The following is a 27,899-nucleotide window of genomic DNA, read 5'->3' as shown; positions in this document are numbered from 1 at the left end:
AATCTATTTTCTTCACTGTCTCTGCTGCAACCCTACAACCCATGACTGAGATACCAGATAAAACTGAAAAGCACTGACTTATATCAAAGTCTAAAAAACCTAAAAGAGTTCTGGTCATAAGACCACATAGATGCTTAATCTGATTTCCTAGTAATATCCATTAAACTTGGATGTGCCAGGTCTGGCCCCAGAGGCAAGCAAGCATTGATCTTCATTTATTTAACTTTCTAAATGAAAAATACTGCCTAGAGCAGTAGAAATATTTCTCTACCAGGAAATAGGTCTTCAACTGTAATAGTGCAAGTTTGAATACAGAAAACTTTAGAAGCCATAATGAAAACAAAATAAAAATCAACATAAGTCAGCTGTTCTTCCTTCCAGCCCTCCCTTGCTCCCCCCTCCTTCCTTCCTTTCTTTTTGTATATCTTTTTGCAAAAAGAACCAAACTACAACAGGAAAACATGCATAGTTTTGATGCTGGTTACCAAGTAACATATTCCTTGAAGCCAAATACTATTAAGTTTTATGAAATTATTATAATGTCTATACAAAATCCAACTGCTTTGAATATGGCATAGTATTTCAGCATTTGTGTATACTACAGGAACTAAAATCATATATTATTAACACATGGCAAAATGTTTTTGTCCTATGAATGTTTTTAAATACCAATTCCCTGGTCTTTCTCACAGTGCAGAGACTACTAGCCCTAACGTATAACCAACACTTGATCTCTCTTGTGAAGCCCAAAAGTCAAGAATATAAGTAACTTTAAACCACAAACACACAAATTTCAATAACCAAAGACATGAACTGAGTAACACAAACCAGAATCTACATTATACAAGTGACTTGTTTTTAATTCTTAGTGTACATTCTGTTCTTTCAGTTTCTAATTACCTTAGGATTTTGAAACATCAGAGTAAAAATAGTTGACATAGTTTTTCTAAAGCCAAGCATGCTTTGCTTATAAAATTACTTAGGATTTCTTTTACCTCTGAAGAACTCTCTTCAAGTTATAAAATGCAAAAAATAATAAAATTAGGCCTTGGCTGGTTGGCTCAATGGACAGAGCATAGGGCTAGCCTAAATAATAGATGCCTGGGTTCCATTCCTGGACAGGGTACACAAGAGAAACGACCATCTGCTTCTCTCCCCCTGACTCTCCCTGTACTGCAGCCAGTGGCTCGACTGGTTTGAGTTGGACCCGGGCGCTGAGGATAGCTCAGTTGGTCCAAACATCATCCCCAGGCAGGGGTGCCTCGTGGATCCTGATCAGGGAGTTTGTTCCTCTAGCTCCCCTCCTCTCACTTATAATAATAATAATAATAATAATAACAATAATAATAATAAATAGAACATATTCATTAATCTAAAGAATCCCTGCAAACGCCAAAAACTAATAGTGCCAAGATGTGGCTGAAATCACCTTAATTGGAGCATGGTACTCCTGAGTTGAGGGACTCAAAAGGAACCCTAGTTGTCTACACATAAAGAAATTTTAAACTAAAGTACCAGAAACACATCCTATTACAGTTTCTTGGTTATATGAAACTAAAAATGTTTATAATCCAAAATCTTTAAAATATATATATATATATCTTTTTTATTATTGATTTTAGTGAGAGAAGGAGGGTAAGAGAGAGACATAAACATAGATCTGTTCCTGCATGTGCCCTGACTGAGAACCAAACCGGCAACCTCTGTGCTTCGGGATAATGCTCCAACCAACCGCACTATCCAGCCAGAACAATTAACCAAAACCTTACAGTATTTGTTTCATTTCAATTCAGGTAACTTCATTTTACAAATCAGAAAAATATATATCTATGTTTTAGATTACTAAATTTGACGGTGGTAATTATCTCCAAATAGCTTACCTAAATAACAGTATTTCTCTTTGAAGTGTTAATAGGACCATTATTATTAAGCAACCATAAAAAATTATATATTTACTATTGGACTTTAGAAATAGCAATCAAAGAAAACATCATCCAGCATCAATTATTTTAAGAAAATAAAAAGATTGAAATGTGAAAGGATATGTGATCAGAAAGGTAGCCACTGAAGAATTATGCAATAAGGAGAAATGAAAAATCTATTCACTAATTTTAGGTATGCAAGGCTAATTCTAATTCTAACCCTTGATTTAATTCTTTCTGGTCAAAGCAAACAACCACAGATAATAAAACCATTTGTGCCTTCAATTCACTTTAAATTTTAAGCATAATAAACTAAAAACATACCAGGACATAAATATAATATTTTCCCTCTAAAAACATATCCTCTGTATACCACTCAATGTTTGCTTTTCCACTGTATTGCTCTCATTATGTAAACTCTCTACATCCTATTTTACAGTATGAGCATCTCCTCCACAAAATCTCTCAGGGTTTAGGTCTCTACTTGATGTCAGATCTGACCTAGTGATTCTCAAATGGTAATAAGTACTATCATATCTCTACAGAGAATATTTGAAAATGCATGAAGGTGTATTTTGTTTTGTTTTGTTTTGAATTGTCACTGGGGAAATTCTACAGGCATTTAGAGCTTAAAGGTTGCTAAATAAACTGTAATCACAGAGCAGTTTTCCTAACTGGTTAGTCCACTGAAAATGCCCCATATGTAGTCAACAGTGAAACAAACCTAACTGGCCCTCCACTCATGGATATGGAATAGCAAGTTTTTCCTAACCATTTACTCAATGCCACCACACAACACTGGGTCAACGACCTCTGCTCAGCATTGGCACGTCAAGCCTATGCCCTGCCCCTCCTCTCTTTCTCTAAGGCAGTTGTAGTCAACCTGGTCTCTACCACCCATTAGTGGGCGTGCCAGCTTTCATGGTGGGCGGTAGCAGAGCAACCAAAGTATAAATAAAAAGATAGATTTAACTATAGTAAGTTGTTTTATAAAGATTTATTCTGCCAAACTTAGCAAAAATCTGACATAAAGTACTTGGTAAGTAATTATTATTATATGCTTTAACTTGCTGTAACTCTGCTTTATAAATTTTATAAAGTAAAGTTACTTCCCTACTTTATAAATCACCATTACTGTGGAACCGGTGGGCGGTTAGAAAATTTTACTACTAACAGAGATACAAAAGTGGGCGGTAGGTATAAAAAGGTTGACTACCCCTGCTCTAAGGTAACTCCTGCTGCTGCCTGAGCCAACATTACTTGTTTCCTTTTCACTATGGTAGAGTGAAAACATTTTAACTGGTGTTTAGAAAGGAAGTCTGCCACAGTAAAAAAAATAGCCAGCTACCTGAAGTTTTTATATCCAAAAGCAATGTTCTGGATTTGTCCTGCATCTCAAGAACCTGTTTACAAGAACCAATGCTGGAAAGTGATTATTTTTCTTGCTATTTTATTTATTTATTTATTTGTTTGTTTGTTTGTTGTATTTTTTTTTTTTACAGGGACAGAGAGAGAGTCAGATAGAGGGATAGATAGGGACAGACAGACAGGAACGAAGAGAGATGAGAAGCATCAATCATTAGTTTTTCGTTGCGACACCGTAGTTGTTCATTGATTGCTTTCTCATATGTGCCATGACCACGGGCCTTCAGCAGACTGAGTAACCCCCTGCTCGAGCCAGTGACCTTGGGTCCATGCTAGTGAGCTTTCTGCTCAAGCTAGATGAGCCCGCACTCAAGCTGGCAACCCTGGGGTCTCGAACCTGGGTCCTTCCTCATCCTAGTCCGACGCTCTATCCACTGTGCCACCGCCTGGTCAGGCTCTTGCTATTTTTTTTATTAGTTAAAACATGCTACGCAATGAAAAACTAATGTTTGATGCTTCTCATCTCTCTTCATTCCTGTCTGTCTGTCCCTGTCTATCCCTCTCTCTGACTCTCTCTGTCTCTGTAAAAAAATAAATAAATAAATAAAATTTAAAAAAAAAACATGCTATAATATCACAAGTATCATCCTACAGCTACATGAAGGACCAATCTGTCAATAGTTTTTTGAGTTATAGTACATATGAAAAGTGGTTTCAGGACTAAAAGTGGTTTATCTCACAAAGATTCCTTAAAGTTTTCTTTGGTTGTTGGAAATAAGGACAAAATGTATCACAAACCTTTAGGTTTAGACAGCGGTTCTCAACCTGTGGGTCGCGACCGATGGCTTTAGGCGACCCCTGTGTTTTGGTCGTTCGACCCCCGCCGGGGTCGCGACCCACAGGTTGAGAACCGCTGGCTTAAAAGAAAGCTTAAAAAAAACCAGATTTTCGCCTGGCCTGTGGTGGCGCAGTAGATAAAGCGTCAACCTAGAACACTGAGGTTGCCAGTTGGAGACCCTGGGTTTGCCTGGTCAAGGCACATATGGGAGTTGATGCTTCCTGCTCCTTCCCCCTTCTGTCTCTCTCTCTCTCCTCTCTAAAATGAATAAATAAAACTTAAAAAAACAAACAAAAAACAGATTTTCCCAAAGTTGACTACTTAAATAAGGCTTAAATACAGGACTACTGCTATTGAGCAAATTGTATAAAAACCTAACCTTGTTTCAAGAAGCTCAAAAATCAATTTTCTGAATCAGTACATTCTTTTAACTCTGCTTCTTGAGTGTAGGTTTCCCAGGTTTCTCTGTTAGAAGTATCTGGCTTGAACCCTGACTAAAATTTAAGCATTGCCTCTAGGACCCTTGACTAAATTAGACAATATATATAATCAATCCTTTTACTTAAAGAATTATCTTTAAATTATTAGTCATTTTACCCCCTAGAGTTTTAGTATGTGCCAAACACTCTAATTATTTTGTTTGCATTATCTCATTAGTCTGACTCATTTTACAGATGAGAAAAGTGAGGCTGAAAACAGTAAATAACTTACCCAAGAACACACACTTAATAAGAGTCAAACTGAGGGTTAGCTAATGACAAAGTCAAAGCTCTTAAGTACTGTAACAAAACTATCTCTTGATACCAGACAATACTCAGGTTTTATTTCTTTATCAAATCCAAAGAATCGCTATCCACTTCACACAACCATCTCTGAATTCTCCTGCAAAGTGTCTTTAACACCTTAGAATTTGCCTGGCTTCATAATCTCTAAATTAGAAAGACTGTATTTTGAAGAAATAGAGCCATGTAATAAATTGTTAAACAATGAAAGCCTTCAATTAACAATACTCATTCACTCAATAAAATTAATCCTAAGTATGATACCACAGCTATGTGCTGGTATATGGCTCCCATTTTATCCAACTACATTATATTATATAACAACATTAAAAATACTTAACAGATACTGACTTGGTCAGATGACTTACATATATCATCTCTAATATAGAGAAAGTATTTCCATTTTACATGAGGAAACTGAGGCTCAGAAAAAGATCTGCTTACTTGAGCTAATTAAACAGTAGAACTAGTAATATGAACTCAGATCTATCAGATTCTAAAGCCTAGGCTCTTTCTACTATCACAGAAGAAAATGTTTCCTAATACTCCATAAAATGCTATTTGGGGGAAAACACCCTGCAAGACTTTTTCTTTCTCTAAAACCACACCCTGTAGTATATGCCTGCTAAATATATCAGTGTTGACCCAGACATTTTTGAAATTTTAATTTATACAATTACTTCTTTTAAAAGAACCAATAGGCTGAAAACATTAAAAGCAAATAAAGTATCTATTTTCAATATATCCTAAGAATAAAGGTAATTCTATGGAGCAAGTGAATTTTATTTTATTGTTAATTTGTTATTAGGCCTAGATTAGTAACTGAGATTAAGTGCTCTTAGAAATACTAATGCTATTTTATACATATCAATACAAGTTACATCAGAATGTTAACAGAAAACCCTTAGAATGGTGCCTGTTCCATTCAGTTAAATTTAAACTTAATTCAAAAAACCTATGAGGGTTTAGTATATCTAAAATGTTTCAAGGTTTTCTAAATTCAGGGCTATCGTTTTTTGGAAAGAAAAAATAACTATTTTTCAATTGTGCCATAAACAGAAGCAAATGAGTTTGTTAATAACAAAATGCTGTGAAATAAGGACAGAAAGAACTGCATTACACCAGACTGACGCAACTCTTGAGGAGAGGAGTCTTAGTGGTTCCATGGAAGGGCAACATTCTCAGAGCAACAGCTACCAAAGCTCCCACCTGTTAGTTAAGAGGATAGCGAAGGGGCAAGGGTACAGTACCTGGTGATGGGCAGGTCGAGGCCCCGCTGCAAACTGAGAAAAGGAGGGAAAACAAACACAAAAGGAAAGGCACAAAGAGTCAGAAACACAACAAAAAACAAAATGTCACACAATATGCCAAAAGAAAAATAAAACCCACAAGGAAATAAAGAACACAAAGAGTCAAAGCTTTGCTGCAGGACAGTGACAGACAGGTACTAAGATTCAACAGGTTAACACCACTACCAGAAATAGTTTGTCATTTATGAGCTGGGAGAGAAACAGCTAAGCTGTTAGACACACAGTAAGGGTGCTTCTCTGATAAGAATATTAAATTTAAAAAATATCTAAAATAAAAAAATTTTTTAAACATTAAGTGGTTATATTAAGACAAAGTATGAAAATTCAAGTGTGCTTCTGCAACTGATAGAGCTGGAGGGAATGAGAGATGTTTTTACATTACAATAAATAGCCAGGAAGTAATTATACTGTTCAACAGGAAATAAAGAATGTTAACAGGACTGATGTCAAATTTACTTAAGTTAAATGGGGTATCTCACATATGAAATGGAAGTTTTAGTATCTTCCTTAATTTCTTGGTGTTAAAAAATAAAATTTTATTTATATATCATATTTAGATATTATATTAAATATATATTTATAACCTATAAACATATTTTGAATATAAAAGTAATCATATGTTTAGATGTAATTAACTAGTAAGTTTAATACCAGGCATATCAAAGCAAGCAGCTAGTGAAGAACATCACTCTCTAACATGATTAATCAAAGTTGTACTATTATAAGCTCAAGAAAAAAAAAGAAGTAAAAGATGAAAATCTCTATTTATACACAATTACACAACGCTGTACATATGTACTTACTGCTATCTGATACTGAGAATAAACATAAAAGAAAACATAACTTCTCAGCTAACTCAGAGTACTTGAAAAGAGATAGTATGTGGGTCAACTCTTCCTTTCCCCAACTTAGAATGGAAGAAAAAGCTTATTTATCAATAAAATTTAAAATAGTAAACCTCTCAGGTCAAATAATTCTTCATCAGAGCAAAACTGGGTTTCTAGTGTGATTTTTACTAAAAAGAACAGAAAAAAATATTTGGGACATAATGTCATGTACTGGGTACTAATATATTAACTATTGAAATGTTAACCACCCTCCTTTCATAGTGAAAAGAACATAGAAAGCAGGTTTGAATGCAAATGACACAGGACTTATATTGATAAATTTAAGGAGCTAAAATATATTTCCTTCAGGTGTTTTATTGTCTATAGAGCCTTCCGTCAGCTCATCACTACAGGTGAATAGGACTAAAGATTAACTAGGAAACAATCCCTTATATTCATAATTTAGTTATCAGCAAGAGAATGGGCTCTATTTCCCCAACTGTCATTATTTCACATAAAAATATTTTAAAAATTGGAGTGAAGCACATGCCACAATGTAGGAGATAGCTGAAGATAGTTCTATCAAGAAACTCACCTTAGGCCCTGGCCGGTTGGCTCAGCGGTAGAGCGTCGGCCTGGCGTGCGGGGGACCCGGGTTCGATTCCCGGCCAGGGCACATAGGAGAAGCGCCCATTTGCTTCTCCACCCCCACCCCCTTCTTCCTCTCTGTCTCTCTCTTCCCCTCCCGCAGCCAAGGCTCCATTGGAGCAAAGATGGCCCGGGCGCTGGGGATGGCTCCTTAGCCTCTGCCCCAGGCGCTAGAGTGGCTCTGGTTGCGGCAGAGCGACCCCCCGGAGGGGCAGAGCATCGCCCCCTGGTGGGCAGAGCGGCGCCCCTGGTGGGCGTGCCGGGTGGATCCCGGTCGGGCGCATGCGGGAGTCTGTCTGACTGTCTCTCCCCGTTTCCAGCTTCAGAAAAATACAAAAAATAATAATAATAATAAATAAATAAATAAAAAGGTATTAAAAAAAGAAACTCACCTTAGAAGTTAAAATGTCACCTATTGTTCAGATAAAAAAATGCCTTAACAGATATTGAAATTATTCAGCATAACTTGATGAGTTCGCTATGACCTATAAGATTAGAGTGTGTTAGGTCATCCATTATGCTTGCTAGGCATTGTAAAATCATTTTTCAGAATGATGATGATGGCAGCTATAGTTCTTGCAGAACATTTTATCTTCAAAGAAACTGAGGTCTATATTTTCAGTATTCCAATTATGGAAAGAAAATAGAATATACTTCTACTATGAACATAAAGTTTAAAGAATAGGCAATACCACACATGTGGTATGAAAGCAGGGGTGTGGAACTGAGATATTTCTCATGACACCTTTGAAGAAAACAGGAGAGAAGGGCCATGTTAAAAATTAACCTGAGTACACAGCAGTACCTGTCTTATCACTGTTCCACAGAAAGGTCCCATTTCTAAGGCTCTAAAATAAAAGTTGAAACTTTATATATAATATTTTTAATGTTCCGGTAGAAAAAGAACTTTTTATCAGCAAGAGGAGTTCCTTATAAAATTATATGTATATATTTTAAAAACCACAACTTCAGTTAGTGGGAAAGTACCCTAGTCTATTTTGCACTAGTCACCATTGGCTATTGAGTTTTTCATTTGAAATGACAATAGTCTTAATCCTGTGAGTAACTGTAAGCAACAGAACAAACTGTAGTCGCTGCGGGCTCATATTCAAAATAGAAGCTTTCATTTCTTTTTCTTTTTTTTAAAGAGGGGTCTTAAAGATGGTGAGGACTGTAGCTATTAAGAAAAGCAGCCTCTGTGAACTTGGATCCATGTTAATGCCACCCATCCACCCACTCATTCACTCCTCTGTGCACAGTTGGTAACTGGTCATGGCCAACTTAACACTGATGTACCTTTGGTACTTAGTACCACAAAATGTCAAAATAATCAAAGTAACAGGTTACTGCAAAAGGCAAACTGTCCACCTCTCCCAAGTAAGCATTCAATAGCTTCACTGTTTTGAAGGCTATTTAAAAATAAACTACTGCTTAAAGAGTTCCAGTACAACCAGAAAATGGAACCGATAAATAGCATATCAGTAATTTTTTACTTTTAAAGAAGATTTTTAACAATATGAATTTAACTAAGATACCAAGAAGTATCAAATAGAAATACAAGCACAAAGATAACCTGAAGGAGGGAGGGGGCCCTTGAAGCCAGTTGGATTGCAAAGGCAGCTGTCCAGGGAAGAACAGAAAAGCCTAAACTGTGCAATTGCCAATGGCCCATTAATGCAGAAATAGAATGGAGTAAGCTTTAGCTGTTCTACAAAGCCATGGGACGGTCCCTTCCTCAGTGCAACAGCTTACCTCTCCTCACCAGTTGAGATAGCTGTGGGATGGATGAGACTAGACTATGGCAACTTGGGATGTAAGAAGAAAATGCAATCCTGCCAAATATCATACCCCAAACTTCACCCTCCCAGCACCAGCACAAAGGAAAGAAAGAAAACTGGACCCAAAACAACAAGCAAGAGTAGTCTGGGGTCTGCTAGTCTTGCACTTGTTTTGGGTATGTGATGGGATGTTATGGGTGTGGATTTTAGTAATGGGGGTGGTAATGGTCACTAGCAGAGCGGATGGAGGGTAGTATTTGAAGAGTTTATGACCACAGAAAAATGGCTGACAACTACAAACAATTTCCCCCTTGATATTTGATTACAAAATGGAAAGAGGGAAAGAGAAGCCTTGAAATTTGTATTTTAAGTCAAATTTATCAGAAAGGGATATCCCTCTTCAAGTTTAAAATAAAGAAAAATCTAAGCCCCAAATTATTCCTGTCTAATTCCCAATAGAGAAGACCCACCCAATTTGTTGCTCTTTTCCCCAATATGCCTGGCAGAAACTGCCATGCTAGGTTAGACTTTCAGAGAGAAAGCAATCAATGCATTTCTGTTCATCAGCCAATAAATGGATGTGGTCAGAAATAATGAGTGCCAGAGGCACCACTGCCTGCAAGAAGTACAGTTTGTTATATTGCTTACAATGCAGTATTTTATCCAGCCTCTTCCAGCCAAGGACCTGTAAACGGGAGTCTGTTCCAAAACCTTCCTCCTCTTCCAGTTGTCTGTGCAATGTATTGGCACTGTTCTGCTGGGCTGTCAAAAAAACTGGTTTAGAGATGCAGCTCTTCAGTCAGGTTTTGCGCCAGTTCTAATCATGTAAATTTAAATCTTTTTCCCCCAATATTATAAAAGGGGAATTAAGGGTAAAGAGGGCCATAGAATTCTTTGCAATAACATTCCATGCTTAATGATTAGAACCTGGGCCTAGCTAAATTAATCTGGTGAGATCTCAGGCCCACTCCAAGTAGTCAAGTGTCCACATCCCCAAAGCACTCTCAGAACAAAACTTGCATCAGACATCTTGTTGATCATTTCAGCAAAATAAAAGAGACAAACAGGCAACTAGGATCAAAGTCCCACCTCTTTAGAATGGTTCCTCCACCCCCTGGGGAGAACCAGGATCTAAGAACAGGTATTAGAGAAGAGGGCAATAGGGAAAAGGAAGATAGGAAGAGGGTAAGAAAGAGATTACATTTTGGTGCAGTCTATGCTTTCCTAGTTCTTTGAGCAATTCTTTCATACATTTCAACATTTCTAAATTCATGCATAGAACTAAATGAATAAAAGCTAATGCAATGAAATATTCCTGTACTACAGGCAAAAAAAGTAGGGGTGGGAAACCAAAAGAAGATCCTTATATTCTGAAGAAAACACAGAGCTGAGGGTACAAGTAGGGATGTGAGATACAATGGAAGATGTTACAGAAGCACCTTCTAGCAAAAACTAATCATGCAGGGCAGAAAACGACGTTCTAAGGAATGGACAGCTGAAGCCACTGTAGTCTTTTGTGAAACAGAAGGATGCACCCAGAGTAAATCCAGTCTTTGCAATACTTATTGCGATCCATGTAAAGGATGAGCAAGGAGGATGATAGCGTTTACATGTGTATGACAATTTATTTACCATTAAAAAAAAATGAATACACCATTGGTATGTGCCATGCATATGTCCACACTGTCAAATGGTTTCATCTGATTTAGTGACACCAATTCAGAAGTCCTTCTCAAACCACTGAAATTTGATAGTCTGATTTTACTTTTAAAGTCATTGTACTTTACTTGTCTCCTGAATTTTGTATTTTGAATAGTACAACTAACAACTAAAAACTAAAATGACCTTGAATGCAACTGGAATTTTTAAAAAATCATGCCACTAAAGAGTAAAAGAAAAAAGTTTTCATTCCTTCTTTTTCTTATAAATTTAAATTATTCATAGAGGAAATAGTCTGAAAAATGTAATGCTAACCAACTGAACAACAACAATATATTGTCTTTGGGACAAATTTCTGAAATCAAGTAAAAATATTAGCCAAAGGCACCCAACCTACTATAAACACAAATTTAGATGGAGAATATTGTCTAGAACAAGCTTCTACTTACTTACCGGAGAACGGGTTTGAGGTTGCGAATTCATTGTCTGAGGGGCTTGAGGGTATACCAACGTGGTTGGACCTGCATTCTGTCCAGAGGGATAAGGGGTCTGTCAAAGAATGGCAAGAACAACACCATGTTTTGAATAAATATGGCATGGTAACTCAAATTCAAAGTGTTATAAAAGAGTTTATAGAATTACTTATTAATGTGGTTTACAGCTCTATTTTTAAACTGATCTTTATAACAATATCCAGCAATCCAGGACCAATGTAGCATTTTTTAAGGGGTATTACTTTCAACTCCCTGATATCTAGGTGCAGTTATTTGATACCATGAGTAATACACAGTACTCTCTGTCAATTTCTTTCTGAAATGGACAGCCCATCCATAAACAAAATGAAACATGGCTGAGGGAACTTGCTGCTTCTGTAGTGAGTTTCCAAAATACCTATAAGCAAAAGTAGCCATTGAGGAAGGCACCTCAGAGCCAAATTAGCAGTTCACTAAATTAACCTCTATAACATTGCTACTTCTTCCACTGCTTACACCTAAATCCTTTATGGAACCCCCCCCAAAATTTACAACCAATAAGAACTTTAGATAAAAGCCTGAAATAAGAGGTAATACAAACTAACTGACCACAGGTTTTCTGAAAATAAGAACATGTTTTTCATTATGAATCCATGTGAAATGCTACAGACTTATATACTATGTGTTAGTGATTCCAGGAAAAAAAAATACTTATAACATGTTTAAGATGAAATGCTAGCAAGAACAATAGACACACAATCACCAGACTTGGATTCGAATTCTAAAAACTGAAGTTTACTATCGTTGTTAGCTTGGGCAAGTAATTTGTCTTTCCCACGGATGTAAAAATGAATAACACACCTACATCACAAGGGATTGCTAAGACTAAATGAGGTAAAGTCAATTACTGTACAATAACCTTTAGTTATAACAATTCCAATTTTACAAATGAGGAAATGAAGGGTCAGAAATTTTAAGTGTTTTATCCAAGGTAACTAAGTGATAGTTCTAGAAAGTATTCTAATTTTGTTTAAAAAAACAGGCCCAGCCTGACCTGTGGTGGTGCAGTGGATAATGCATCGACCTGGAAATGCTGAGGTCGCCGGTTCAAAACCCTGGGCTTGCCTGGTCAAGGCACATATGGGAGTTGATGCTCCCAGCTCCTCCCGCCTTCTCTCTCTCTCTCTCCCTCTCTCTCTCCTCTTTAAAAATGAATAAAGAAAAAAAGAAAAAAAAAAAAAAAGATTTAAAGATATATTAAAAAAAACAAAAACAAAAAAAAAAAAAAAACAGGCCCTGGCGGGTTGGCTCAGTGGTAGAGCGTCGGCCTGGCGTGTGGGAGGCCCGGGTTCGATTCCCAGCCAGGGCACATAGGAGAAGTGCCCATTTGCTTCTCCACACCCCCCTCCTTTCTCTCTGTCTCTCTCTTCCCCTCCCGCAGCCAAGGCTCCATTGGAGCAAAGATGGCCCAGGCGCTGGGAATGGCTCCTTGGCCTCTGCCCCAGGTGCTAGAGTGGCTCTGGTCGCAGCAGAGCGACGCCCGGGAGGGGCAGAGCATCGCCCCCTGGTGGGAAGAGCTTAACCCCTGGTGGGCGTGCCGGGTGGATCCCGGTCGGGCGCATGCGGGAGTCTGTCTGACTGTCTCTCCCCGTTTCCAGCTTCAGAAAAAACAAAAACAAAAACAAAAACAAAAACAAGGCCCTGGCCGGTTTGCTCAGTGGTAGAGTGTCGGCCTGGCGTGCGGGAGTCCCGGGTTCGATTCCCGGCCAGGGCACACAGGAGAAGCGCCCATCTGCTTCTCCACCCCTCCCTCTCTCCTTTTTCTCTGTCTCTCTCTTCCCCTCCCGCAGTAGAGGCCCAATTGGAGCAAAATATGGCCTGGGCGCTGAGGATGGCTCCTTGGCCTCTGCCCCAGGCGCTAGAGTGGCTCTGGTCGCTACAGAGCCATGCCCCGGATGGGCAGAGCATCGCCTCCTGGTGGGCGTGCCGGTTGGATCCCGTTCAGGCGCATGCGGGAGTCTGTCTGACTGCCTCCCCGTTTCCAGCTTCAGAAAAATACAAAAAAAACACACAACAACAACAAAAGACAAATGAACTTTTAGCATTTGTTGCCCATTTAAATGAGAGTTCAGCTGGGATTACCAATTTAAAGCAAATGTTTGAAAAAATTCATCATAATTTTCAAATAATAACAAAACAAGATTAATAAAAAATAACAGCTTCATATTAGACACAAAATATATTCTGCAATCTTTCAACACAGAAGCCTTATAGCCATGTCTGTAACTGATATTTCAGTTTCCATCTTAGGTTGATCTTTTTCATTCTAATTCTACTAAATCTCACCACAACTTGAAAAACATGCCAGCAAGTATTGTGCATATTTCAAACAGGTGATAATTGGATAAACTATGATTAAAAAATTATTCAGAGGTTTCTTATCAAAGATTACTTTTAGCACTAAGTTTATGTACATGTATCACACACAAACTCTAGAAAGCTGAAAGTTTGACTATTTCAGCTTAGAAAAGAGTGGTGAATATACCTTTTTGACTCTGAATACATTCAAATTGGAAAAGTATTTCAACAAACTACTACAAAAGTTGGATATAGAGCCCTGGCTGGATAGCTCAGTAGTTTAGAGCATTGGTCCTGCAGCACAGAGGTTGCCAGTTCGATCCTGGTCAGGGCACATACAGGAACAGATTGATGTTCCTGTCTCTCTCTCGCTCTCTCCCTTCTTCTATCTAAAATCAATAAAATAAACATTTTAAAACAACAACAAAAATTGGATATAGTTGCTAAATATAGCATTAATTTCATTATCAAATTAAAGAAAGACATCAAGTGTTAAAAAAAGTCATTGTCAGCCTGACCTGTGGTGGCGCAGTGGATAAAGCGTCAACCTGGAATGCTGAGGTTGCCGGTTCAAAACCCTGGGCTTGCCCGGTCAAGGCACATATGGGAGTTGAAGCTTCCTGCTCTTCCCCCCCTTCTCTCTCTCTCTCTCTCTCTCTCTCCTCTAAAATGAATAAATAAATAAAAATAATTTTAAAAAAAAGTCATTGTCAGTGATGAGGTTCTTTGATCTTAGGAAATCTTGATACTTTATTTTCAACATTCAGTAGGTGGTACACTGAGGTATAAGCTTCTGCCTGTCAAGATACTAAACACAACATTGAGATGTACCACTTATAAAAACATAGAAAAATGCTATCTTTTTCTATACTTCAAACAGTTAGGTGAGAACTTGCCCTCCCATAAAAGATTCTGGAAATGTTCATGAAAACCATATTTAACCTTATTCAAAATTTTCACTAATCTTTTTCAACACTGGTGCCACATCGGGCAATACCTTTACAACTAACGTAAAAGGCAGTATGTTAATTAGCATTCAGGCCTAAATTCTTCCATTAAGTAATAACACCATTCCTGGCCACATATATACCTGGGACTCTAGAAATACTGAGACTACATCACTGCTCTTAAAATGAATACTAAAAAACAAAGAACTTATTTTCCACTAGCTTAGAATTACTATTTTAAACAGACAAAAAAGATACTTAAGAACTTCTTATAGTTTAATTGTATATATGCCAAGAATTGATTATACTCTATAGACAGGCAGTTTCATCTCAATGCAAAGCATAGTACCTGATGACAGCCACATATGGAAGCGATCTCATATAATATATGCTATTATGCCATTAGCAATAAAATTTTCATCAGAGCACTGATAAAAGAATTTTGCCAGTAGTTTACTCAGCTTTCTCTTGGGGTATTTCTCCATTGTGGCTGATTTTAGAAATTTCTTAGAAATGATGTGACTTGTACCTGTTAGTGCAAGAGTGCACACCTGTGAAAGATGCTTCCATGCTTTAATCTTTCTATGTCTAATGACATGTTTAATCAAGTTTATTGGATTTATTCTGGAATAACTTAATATAGTAGTATGCTTTGTTGAAAATTATTGCAGCCTGACCAATGGTGGCACAGTGGTGGTGCAGTGGTAGAGCACTGACCTGGAACACTGAAGTCCTAGGTTCGAAACGCAAGGTCACTGGCTTGAGCATGGGATCATCAACAGATCCCATGGTCACTGGCATGAGCCCAAGGTCACTGGCTTAGGCAATGGGTCACTGGCTTGGTTGGAGCCCCCAGTCAAGGCACTTATGAGAAAGCAATCAATGAACAACCTAAGTAATGCAACTATGAGTTGATGCTTCTCATCTCTCTCCCTTCCTATCTCTCTCTCTCTCTCTCTCCCTCCCTCCCACTCTCCCTCTCTCTCTCTCTCTCTCTCTCTATCTATCTCTCTATCACATACACATCACAAGAACGTGAATGAGAACATTCTATGAATGTGTTTCATCACATAAATGCATACAGAACTACGGACAGATCATGGAGTATCATTCTAGTACTCTTCATTTGTTTGTTTGCACTTCCCCTTTTTAGATACCTTCAAAGTTACCACAAAGACCTACTTCTCAAAGGACATATACACGAATATTTTATATTTATACTGCGATGCACTTCACAATCCAAATTTAAAAGTTATAGGCTTACATTCTCATTGTCATTATTACTGTAATGTTTCAATGAACCCCCTTGAATCACTAATCACTTTTTATTAACTGGGGAGATAAGAACACAATAGTAACAAAAACAACTAGCAAATAATGTTGCCAAACTGTTAACAGAATGGCAGTGAGCCTGACCAGGCAGTGGCGCAGTAGATAGAGCGTCGGACTGGGATGCGGAAGACCCAGGTTCGGGACTCTGAGGTCTCCAACTTGAGTTCAGGCTCATCTGGTTGGAGCAAAAGCTCACTGGCTTGAGCCCAAGGTCGCTGGCTCGAGCAAGGGGTTACTCAGTCTGCTGAAGGCCCGCGGTCAAGGCATATATGAGAAAGCAATCAATGAACAACTAAGGTGTTGCAACACACAGCGAAAAACTAATGATTGATGCTTCTCATCTCTCCGTTCCTGTCTGTCCCTGTCTATCCCTCTCTCTGACTCTCTGTCTCTGAAAAAAAAAAAAAAGAATGGCAATGAAGTCAAGTCAGTCAAAACAGTGCTTATGATACATATATAACCTTTATATCCAAATAACTACATAAAAACCAGCGATTTGGATAAAGGTATAATCTGAGGGTGAATTTCATTACAAGACAGGACATATCAACACAGTACCTCAGGTCCATATCTCATGGTTTTCAAAACAGGAACATGTCAAAATTTTACAAAGATTTTCAATTTTCATAATACAATGAACTTAAGCCAACAAAAATAATGTAACAGATAACATTTACACAGCTCTTACTATGTTTCAGGCACTATTCTTAGCACTTCACATACAACCCAGAAATGAGAGGTTAAGTCTTCTGTTTTAAGATTCTTCTTTTACCTTAAATAAATACTGTCATAAAGATTTAAGTTCAATGAGGCAAGTGCACACATCACACACAGATCTGAAATAAACTGCCACAATCTTTCAAAGAGATATTAGGTAGTACTTACCAAATTTTAAATAAGCTTATTCCTCCCACCTTGCTTTATTAGGTGAGAGGAGGGGAGATAATGAGGCAGACTCCCACATGCACCCTGACCAGGATTCACCGGCAAACTCCATCTAGGACCAATGGCTCATGTACCAAACTATTTTTAGTGCCCAAGGCTGATGCACTAAGACCAACCAAGCTATTCTCAGTGCCTGGGAACACTCTTGAACCAATCGAGCTGGCTGCAGGAGGGGAAGAGGAAGTGAAGGGGGAGAGGGAGGGGAAGAGAAGCAGATGGCTGCTTCTCCTGTGTGCCTACCTAGGACAGCCACATGCGAGGCCGATGGTCTATCCATTACACTGAGCTACAGGGATATAAAGTATATCCCTTTGACTCCACAATTCCATTTCAAATAATTTACCCTACCGATACACTCATAACAAGGAAAAAAAACCCACAGGAAACACTCTAAATTTCCATCTATAAGGAATGGAAAAAGCATGCTATATTCAATCATTGTGAGAATATAGCGTAATCTTGAAGAGAATGAGATAAATCTGTATACACTGCCATGAAAAGATATCGATAGCATTGACTGACAGAAATTGTAGAACTGTTAAGTATAAAATCACTCTACTTGTATAGTTTTCTGATATATGCATAAGTATATTTATAAACATAAAGATACATCTTAGGAATGTATGTCTCAAATTTAACATTGCCTACTTCAAAGGAATGGAAATTCAAAGGGAAGAGTATAAAATACAACTTGTAGCCTGGCCTGTGGTGGTGCAATGGCTGGAGCATAACCCAGAGCACTGAGGTCACCAGTTTGAACTCTGGGCTTGCCGGGTCAAGGCACATATGACAAGCAATCAATGAACAACTAAAGTGAAGCAACTATGAGTTGATACTTCTCATTCTCCCAACCTCTCTCACTCCCATCTCTCTGAAAATCAATAAATAAAATCTTAAAATAAAACTTGTAGGTCTCCTGACCAGGTGATGGTAAAGTGGAAAGAGTGTCAGACTGGGTCGCAGAAGACCCAGGTTCAAAACCCCGAGGTCACAGACTGGAGCACAGGCTCACCAGCCTGAGTGTGGGATCACAGATGTGACCCCATGGTCACTAGCTTGAGCCCAAAAGACGCTGGCTTGAAGCTCAAGGTTGCTGGCTTGAGTCCAAGGCTGCTGGCTTGAGCAAGGGGTCACTCACTCTGCTGTAGTCCCCCCACCCCAGTCAAGGCATATATGAGAACACAATCAATGAACAACTAAGGAGCTGAAACAAAGAATTGATCCTTCTCATCTCTCTTCCTTCCTGTCTGTCTGTCTGTCCCTCTCTCTGACTTTCTCTGCTTCTGTCAAAAAGAAAACAAAAAGGCCCTGGCCGGTGGCTCAGCAGTAGAGCATCAGCCTGGCGTGTGGGGGACCCGGGTTCGATTCCCAGACAGGGCACATAGGAGAAGTGCCCATTTGCTTCTCCACCCCCCCCCTCCTTCCTCTCTGTCTCTCTCTTCCCCTCCCGAAGCCAAGGCTCCATTGGAGCAAAGATGGCCCAGGTGCTGGGGATGGCTCCTTGGCCTCTGCCCCAGGCGCTAGAGTGGCTCTAGTCTCCGCCGAGCGACGCCCCAGAAGGGCAGAGCTTCGCCCCTGGTGGGCGTGCCGGGTGGATCCCGGTCGGGCACATGCGGGAGTCTGACTATCTCTCCCCGTTTCCAGCTTCAGAAAAATACAAAAAAAAAAAAAAAAACCAAGGCCCTGGCCGGTTTGCTCAGTGGTAGAGCGTCGGCCTGGCGTGCGGGAGTCCCAGGTTCGATTCCCGGCCAGGGCACACAGGAGAAGCGCCCATCTGCTTCTCCACCCCTCCCCCTCTCCTTTCTCTCTGTCTCTCTCTTCCCCTCCCGCAGGAGAGGTCCCATTGGAGCAAAAGATGGCCCGGGCACTGGGGATGGCTCCTTGGCCTCTGCCCCAGGCGCCAGAGTGGCTCTGGTCGCTACAGAGCGATGCCCCAGATGGGCAGAGCATCGCCCCCTGGTGGGCGTGCCGGGTGGATCCCGGTCAGGCGCATGCGGGAGTCTGTCTGACTGCCTCCCCGTTTCCAGCTTCAGAAAAATACAAAAGAAAAAAGAAAAAACAAAAACAAAAAAAACTTGTAGGTCTTATTTTATACACTTCTGCATTTTTCTCTTTTCATGAATCTAAAGAATTGATAATCATAATAAAAACATAATGAAGATAACCTGTGCTTCAGCTTTCCCTTCAAGTGACATGAAAATGCAAAGCAAAGCCAAACTAGTGGTGGCACAATGGATAGAGTGTCGACGTGAGATCCAGGTTCAAAACTCCAAGGTCACTGGCTTGAGTGAGGGCTCATTCTACTTGAGTGCATGGTCACTGGCTTGAAGCCCAAGGTCACTGGATTGAACAAGAGATCACTGGCTCAGCTGAAGCCCCCCTAGGAATGTATGAGGAGCAATCAATGAATAACTAAGGTGCCGCAACAATGAATTAATGCTTCTCATCTCTCTCCTTTGCCAAAAAAAAAAAAAGATTAGAGCAGAAAACTTTAAAAATACAGAAGAGAAAAATAGGAGGAAAAAAATCAATAAAACCAAGATTTAAAAAAAATGACAAACTTTTAGGACAAATTAATAATAAAAAGAGAAGATTCAACAAAAATAAAAAATGCAGAAAGGGACATTATAATTGATTTTACAGTAATAAAAAAATTATAAATAGAATACAATACAATTTATACCAAAAATTAGGTAACATAGATGAAATAGACAAATTCCTAGAAGTACACAACCTACCAACACTGAATCATGAAAAACTGAACAGACCTAAAACTAAAAAGGAGATTGAATAATAAAAAACCTTGCAACAAACACATAGCCAGGACCAGATGGCTTCACTGATGAATTCTTTCAAAATTTAAAAAATAAACACCAATCTTCACCAAAATGCTCCACAACATCGAAGAGAAAACACTTCTAAACTCAACAGTATAAGGCCAACAACACCCTGATGCTAAAAGCATAAAAAAAAACTACAGGAAAACAAACAAAATCTACAAACCACCCTCATGAACACAGATGCAAAAATTCTCACCAAAATACAAGAAAACAAAATTAAACAGCACATTAAAAGAATTATACATCTCCCTGGCCGGTTGGTTCAGCGGTAGAGCGTCGGCCTGGCGTGCAGAAGTCCCGGGTTCGATTCCCGGCCAGGGCACACAGGAGAAGCGCCCATCTGCTTCTCCACCCCTCCCCCTCTCCTTCCTCTCTGTCTCTCTCTTCCCCTCCCGCAGCGAGGCTGCAATGGAGCAAAGATGGCCCGGGCGCTGGGGATGGCTCCTTGGCCTCTGCCCCAGGCACTAGAGTGGCTCTGGTCTCGGCAGAGCGATGCCCCTGAGGGGCAGAGCATCGCCCCCTGGTAGGCAGAGCTTCGCCCCTGGTGGGCGTGCCGGGTGGATCCTGGTAGGGCGCATGCGGGAGTCTGTCTGACTATCTCTCCCTGTTTCCAGCTTCAGAAAAATACAAAATAAATAAATAAATAAATAAATAAATAAAAGAATTATACATCATGACCAAGTGCAAAAGGCAAGAAGGTGATTCACATAGAAAAAAAATCAGTATAATACAGCATGTTACCAGAATGAACAAGTAAAAATAATAAATCACATGATCATTTCAACTGATACAGAAAAATTATTTGACAAACTTCAACATTTTCATGATTTAAAAAAACAAACAAAAAAACCCTACCAGAAATAGAAGGAAACTATATCAATATAATAAAGACTATATATGAAAAACACACATCTAAAGTAATGCTCTAGGAGAAAACATAGGTACTAAACTCATGGACTTTGGCTGTAGAGAACAATTTATGAATTTGACCCCAAAGGCAAGGGAAGTAAAGGCAAAAATAAATGAATGGGACTATATCAAACTATCTGCACAGCAAAAGAAGCTGACAACAAAACAAATAGCCAACCAAATAGGAGATTATATTTGCAAACAACAGCTCCGATAAAGGGTTAATATCCAAAATATATAAAGAACTCAACAAAGTTCAGCAACAAGCAAATGACACAATTAAAAAATGGGGAGAGGACCCAAACAGATACTTCTTCCAAGAAGACATGCAAATAGCCAACAGGTAGTCTGACCAGGCCGTGGTGCAGTGGATACAGCATTGGACTCGGACACTGAGGACCCAGGTTCAAAACCCCAAGGTCACTGGCTTGAGCACGGGCTCACCAGCTTGAGCACGGGTCACTGCCTTGAGTGTAGGATCAGAAATGACCCCACGCTCTCTGGCTTGAACCTAAAGGTCGCTGGCTTGAAGCCCAAGGTCACTGGCTTGAGTAAGGGGTCATTGGCTTGGCTGGAACCCCCTGGTCAAGGCATGTATGAGAAGCAATCAATGAACATCTAAAGTGCTGCAACTAAGAGTTGATGCTTCTCATCTTTCTCCCTACCTGCCTGTCTGTCCCTGTCTGCCCCCCACCCAGTCTCTCTCTCACTCCCTCTCTATCTCTCACTTAAAAAAAAAAAGTGAACAGATAACATGAAAAAATGCTCATCTTCACTAGCTATTAAAGAAATGCAAATCAAAACTACAATGAGCTACCACCTCACACTTGTTAGATTGGCTCTTATCAATAAGACAGGTAATAGCAAGTGCTGGAGAGGCTATGGAGAAAAAGGAACCCTCATTCACTGCTGGTATGAATGTAAACTAGTACAACCATTATGGAAGAAAGTATTGTGTATTGTGGTTTCTCAAAAAATTAAGAATAGAATTACCATATGACCCAGCAATCCTTCTGAGTATATACCCCAAAAAGTCAAAAACATTGGTACGAAAAGACACGTGCCCCCCCCCCATGTTCATCACAGCATTACTTACAATGGCCAAGATACGGTAACAACCAAAGTATCCCTCAATAAAGGACTGGATAAATAAGATGTGGTACATATATACAATGGAATACTACTCAGCCATAAGAAATGATGATCTGTTGCCATTTACAACATGGATGGACCTTGAGAACATTGTACGGAGTGAAATAAGTAAATCAATCAGAAAAAGCTAAGAACTATAGGATTTCACACATATGTGGGATATAAAAGTGAGACTCATGGACATAGATCAAAATGAAGTGGTTACCAGGGGGAGGGGGATGTAGGGGAGAGGTGGGGAGGGCAGTAAAGAGAGATAACTATACAGTGATGGAAAATGATTTGACTTTAAGTGATGGGTTTACCATATAATCAACAGTTCAAATGCTATAGAAATGTTTACCCAAAATCTATTCTTATTGATCAATGCCACCCCACTAAATTTCATTTTCTAAATAAAATATAGGAAAAAATAATAAAATAATGCTCAATGATGAAAGACTCAAAGCTTTGCCTCTAAGATTAAGACAAAGATGCCAGCTTTCACCACAGCTATTCAACATAATACTGGTATTTCTAGCCAGAACAATTAGATAAGAAAAAGAAATAAAAAAGCATTCAAAATAGAAAGGAATAAGTAAAATTATCTTTGTTCACAGAAAACATAATCTGTATAGAAAGTCCTAAACACTCCACAAAAAACTGCAGGATAATAACACACTTCGTTGTTGTTTCTATATACTAAAAGTAAAACAATTCCATTCATAATAGCATCAAAAAAATAAAGCGTTAAGATAGTAAATTTTGTTATGTGTATTTTATCACAAAAATATTTTAGTATCAACACAGCATCTATCACAAGGTCTGATCAAGAAGTTTGTTGCAACATTTATTCAATTTCATTGATTAGTTATAAGACTTATACATATCTGCACATATGTATATACTCACTTATGTCTTGCTGAATTTTAAGCACCACTTGATAATGTAGACCTGTCTAAACAGTGACAATTTGATATGGCACTATAATCCACTTGAAACTCAGAGCTATACAAAAACCACTGAATAAGGACTTTAAAGTCATCATTTAGCAGTCTGCATAAAACACAATGCCTTTTATGTATTTCAGTGAAGTGGAACATCTAGTTTTTATCTTTTATTTTCAAGGAAGAAAAGTGACAAGAAGAATCAAATCCTGAAAGAATACACATTTTCTCCTACCTCACAAAGAAGTGTCAGAAAACAAAACCAATGCCTTCTCCCCACCATACCATCATACCATCAAGAAATAGTTTTACAAATGACTAAAAAAAAACAAATAATTCCTCTACTACAAAAGAAAACACCGTCTCTGCATGTCAATTAGGGTTCAGTGAAATATCTGGTTCAGCTGCCAATCTACCAAGAACTGAGAAAGCACTTTCTCTTTCCCCAAATCTGAATTCATTTCCTCTGGAATGGATGAATTCACATGAAATCATTTTCTTCTTTGTTCTTTGGAACATGCCCAAGCACCATGGCTGAACCTTAGGTTTTCAGGCCCAGATAATTTTAAAAGAGAAATATTCAACTTATTGTTTATCTGTTGGAATAAGGTGAGGTATGTATGAGATCATATACAGCCACTGCAATTGTTGCAATTACTGGTATCCAAGTCAGGTTCCATTTACATGCAGTGAGTTAGAGGGTATGCACTTTAGTATACCATCCCGGGTGCAGCAAACTCCTAATGACTACACCAAATAAAAAGATGCCAAAAAAAAAAAGATGCCAAAAAAGAAACCCCAGCAAATATTCTAATAGTATAATACTAAAAATAAAAATTCAATTCCTATGTTTGCTTAATTTTTGCAACAGAGAATGAAACAAATTAATGCAGTGCAATAATTACTTAATGCACACCATTTTTTCATCAACCATCAAAAGTTATGCATTTCCCACTTTATGTATAACACCAAGCACTGTAAGTAATAAAATTGTACAAACTACTTAGAATAATCAAATATTGTCACTTCATTAAACATTATAAATAAAATTCTGGAATTTATTTCTTCTTAATGAGTGCAGCTTTCCTTTCCCTTTCAAAATAATTTCAGACAAGTTCATTTGCTGCATATACTGCACCTTGAAGAGAAAGAACACTCAAATGTCAAAAAGAATAATAAATCAGAATGCTTCCCAAATGAGCAGACAGACTATGACTATGAGATATACTCAGGCTTCCAAGCCAAGCATATAAACAGGAACAAAGGATAATAACAATCATATTGTAACACACTGAAAGACTCCATTAGAGTACCCAGTGGCACATCCCTTGAGTACAAGGTGAGGAAATCAAGAAAATCAGGGTAAAACCATTACTATCATAAGTAAATATTAACATAAAATATAGCAAATATATAGTACTAACAGTTTCATTTCAAAAAAGCATTTACTATCACGTCACAAAAAGGAAGAGTTCCTGTGTAAAAATTTAGTACATAAATACCTCAATGATGGTCCTAAAACACCCAAAATGTTTATCTGTCCAGAATACAAGCCAAAATGTAATTATACAAAAATATTTTCTGTATAATTAGAAGGCTATCCTCTTTACCTGTTTATTTAAATACAAAAGCTTTCATCTCTATATTGAAAGAAGTGAAATAGTATTGGCCAACTATATATTCAAAGTTATCTATAAGGGAAAGCCCTCATCAGTGAGTCTCCATTATCATTTTTCTATTTTATGATACTAAATGTTTCTATTTTATGATACTAAATGTGGTAAGAAAACAAAAACCCCCTATAAACTATTTTTAGATCATCACTGAGCTGGTTAAATAAGCATTATGCTTGCTATGTAATGTGACTCCGCTAGTGCTTACTCTGCTGAGTATAAACAGACATCATACACTCTCAATCACATGAGACAGGTTTAGAAAACAGCTGAGTCACCCACCAATACTCTTCCTCCTCCCAGTAACTGGAAATTTCTGCCTCACCACACACTTGGCTTCTTCTCCAGTTCCCACTAATGAGTTATAGTTCACTGAAATCTTGCCCTCAGTAACACCAACCAGTTTTATGATAGAGTTCATTTTAGGCATCACATGGCCAACACATCAAGTGTTCATGACAATTAAAAAAAATGATGACAGGCCCTGGCTAATTGGCTCAGTGGTAGAGCGTCGGCCTGGAATGCAGGAATCCCAGGTTCGATTCCCGGCCAGGGCACACAGGAGAGGCGCCCATCTGCTTCTCCATCCCTCCCCCTCTCTTTGCTCCCAGTCTCTCTCTTCCCCTCCCACAGCCAGGGCTCCATTGGAGCAAGATTGGCCCGGGCGCTGAGGATGGCTCTGTGGCCTCTGCCTCAGGTGCTAGAATGGCTCTGGTTGCAGCAGAGCAACGCCCCAGATGGGCAGAGCATCGCCCCCTGGTGGCCATACCGGGTGGATCCCGGTCAGGCGCATGCGGGAATCTGACTGCCTCCCCGTTTCCAGCTTCGGAAAAATACACACACACAAAAAAATGATGACAAGCAAAAACAGGAAAATGATTAGGCTGGCAAACTTCCTATCTCAATAGGCCAGGTCTACTTTGAAGAAAAACATCTTTTCAGTTGAGCTGGAGGTTAAGGCAGTCATCACTGCCCTGTCCATACAACTTACGCTTTTTCTGGACATGACCAATACATCTCCCTACCCACTCCCGGAAGCATCTCTGAATGACATGGTTTATGTTCTTAACTTCAACACAAACGCAAGGCTTGAAAGCAAAACTTTTAGATTTTTTCCTCCTTTGAGGATGTTAATTAGTAGTGTCACCAATGGAAAATATTAGGTGTACAAAATCTTTTCACTCAAACTGGAATGAAATAAACCCTCAAACCATACATTATTTAAAATGCAACAATTAAACAATCTCTTCTTTTCAACATCAACTGGAAGTTCTGGAAATAAAGTTGAAAAAGACATGGTTCTTGTGCTTATGGATTTACAATTTACCTAACACAACTCAACGGTAATAGAATATAGAAAGTGCTTTAAAGAGTGTAACATGTCAAGAAGCAAAGCAAAAAATAAATTAATTCTTACTGGGAGGAAATAGCCAGAGAGCCTCCAGGGTTACAGTCCAACAAGAGAGAGACAGTGAGCTAGCAGTGGGACATACGAGAAAAGGAGCACTGTATATATGCAAAACAAGGAGTAAAACAGAAGCACGAAGACCTGGAAAAGGGGGCATGTCTGCTGGAACCTGGAATAGGTCAGTAATGCCACAGCACAAGTGTGGGTGAGGCTGAATAAGGCCAAAGAATTAGATTAGGGCCAGACTAAAGAGATAAATCAAGGACCCTAAGGAGATATGGAATAAGGCAGCAAATCACTGAATTTGTTTAATGAAAAGAACTAATACAATAATATCAAGTCCTGGAGAAGAGATCTGTGTCAGGAATACCAGTTAGAGCTACTGATAGTCTAGGTACATGATGATAAGGGTCTAGTCTACTTACCACAATAAATCTTGATAATGGAAGATAATTTTAGATAATTAGTATACTGAAATAGCAGGAGTTTTTATTTTATTTTACTGATTTTAGAAAGTTGGGGGTGGGGGTTCATTTGTTGTTTCAGTTAGTTGTGCATTCATTGGTTGCTTCCCATATGTGCCCTGACTGGGGATCAAACCACAACCTTGGTGTTTCGGAGGGCTAAGTAGGGCTTTCTGAACAACTATGTAGATAGCAGGGGTAAGGAAGCTGACGCTCCAAAGTTTGAGGATTGGATTGCTCACAAAGCCAAAACTGGCTGGACCCCAGGCCACCTCATACATTATTCTCCATACCATGGCCTTATATATTTCCCTCAAATATACCAAGTTTATTTTCTCTTAATGTCTTTGCATTAGATGTTTTCTCTGCTTTGGATGAAAAGTGATGAGATTAAATGTACTATGTAAAGTTTTAACTGTCAAAAAATCCCCAAGTACAGTTGATCCTTGAACAACACAGGTTTGAATGAACAAGTCCCTTATACATGAACTTTTTTTCAATATATTCTATACCTGTATTTTCTCTTCCTTGTGATTTTTTCACTAGAATACAATACATAATAAATGTACAAAACATGTGTTAACCGACTTTTATGTTATTGGCAAGGATTCTGGTCAACAATAGACTATTAGTAGTTAAGTTTTTGGAAAGTCAAAAATAATATTTGGATGTTCCACTGCATAGGGTTAACTGTAATTAGACATGTATAGAGTCAACTACAGAGTGATCTAAGAATCAGCTACATAAAACCAATGGCCCCTTGAGTGTGGCTCTTTCACAAAATACCACATGTGGGCACTAACTCAATAAGGAACCTACCTATATAGTTTAAGTTTAAAAAATTTGGCTCTCAAAAGAAATTTCAATCGTTGTACTGTTGATATTTGGCTCTGTTGACTAATAAGTTTGCCAACCACTGACTTAGGTTACAAGACCAAATAACAGAAAATCATTTGAAACAAATATTCTTGAGGCAAAAAAAAAATGAATCTTTAAAGTAGAAGGGTGGAGTTTCTGAAGGCTGGGATGTAAACCCCAGTTACTGAGTCTGTTTACTGCCAGGCACATATCTACTTTAATTATACAAAACTTCTATGAGGTAAATTATTTTATTTTATTATTTTTTATATTTTTTAAATTATTTTTATTTATTCATTTTAGAGAAGAGAGACAGAGGACAGAGAGAGATAGAGAGAGAGAGAGAAGGGGAGGAGCAGGAAGCATCAACTCCCATTTGTGTCTTGATCGAGCAAGCCCAGAGTTTTGAACCAGCGACCTCAGCATGCCAGGTCGATGCTTGATTCACTGCTCCACCACAGGTCAGGCCTGAAGTAAATTATTTTAAA

General features: G+C 38.6%; 1 protein-coding gene across 23 annotated transcripts in view; it reads right to left on the bottom strand.

Moving 5' to 3' along the window:
* EIF4G3 (eukaryotic translation initiation factor 4 gamma 3) overlaps positions 1-27,899 on the bottom strand; it is a 345,052-nt gene that overhangs the window by 180,692 nt on the left and 136,461 nt on the right. For 15 of the 23 annotated variants that reach the window (XM_066270225.1, XM_066270224.1, XM_066270204.1 and 12 more), the window contains 3 exons: positions 11,583-11,678; positions 10,119-10,232; positions 6,158-6,190 (listed from right to left, as the gene is read on the bottom strand). In XM_066270225.1, the coding sequence (XP_066126322.1) occupies positions 6,158-6,190; positions 10,119-10,232; positions 11,583-11,612 (177 nt within the window). In that variant the 5' untranslated portion in view covers positions 11,613-11,678. The remainder of the gene's footprint in view (positions 1-6,157; positions 6,191-10,118; positions 10,233-11,582; positions 11,679-27,899) is intronic. The other 8 variants (XM_066270212.1, XM_066270213.1, XM_066270214.1 and 5 more) reach the window with 3 other exon arrangements.

This window comes from Saccopteryx bilineata, chromosome 3 (genome assembly GCF_036850765.1).
Source record: "Saccopteryx bilineata isolate mSacBil1 chromosome 3, mSacBil1_pri_phased_curated, whole genome shotgun sequence".
Classification (NCBI taxonomy): Eukaryota; Metazoa; Chordata; class Mammalia; order Chiroptera; family Emballonuridae; genus Saccopteryx; species Saccopteryx bilineata.
This window is presented reverse-complemented; position numbering and strand designations above follow the sequence as displayed.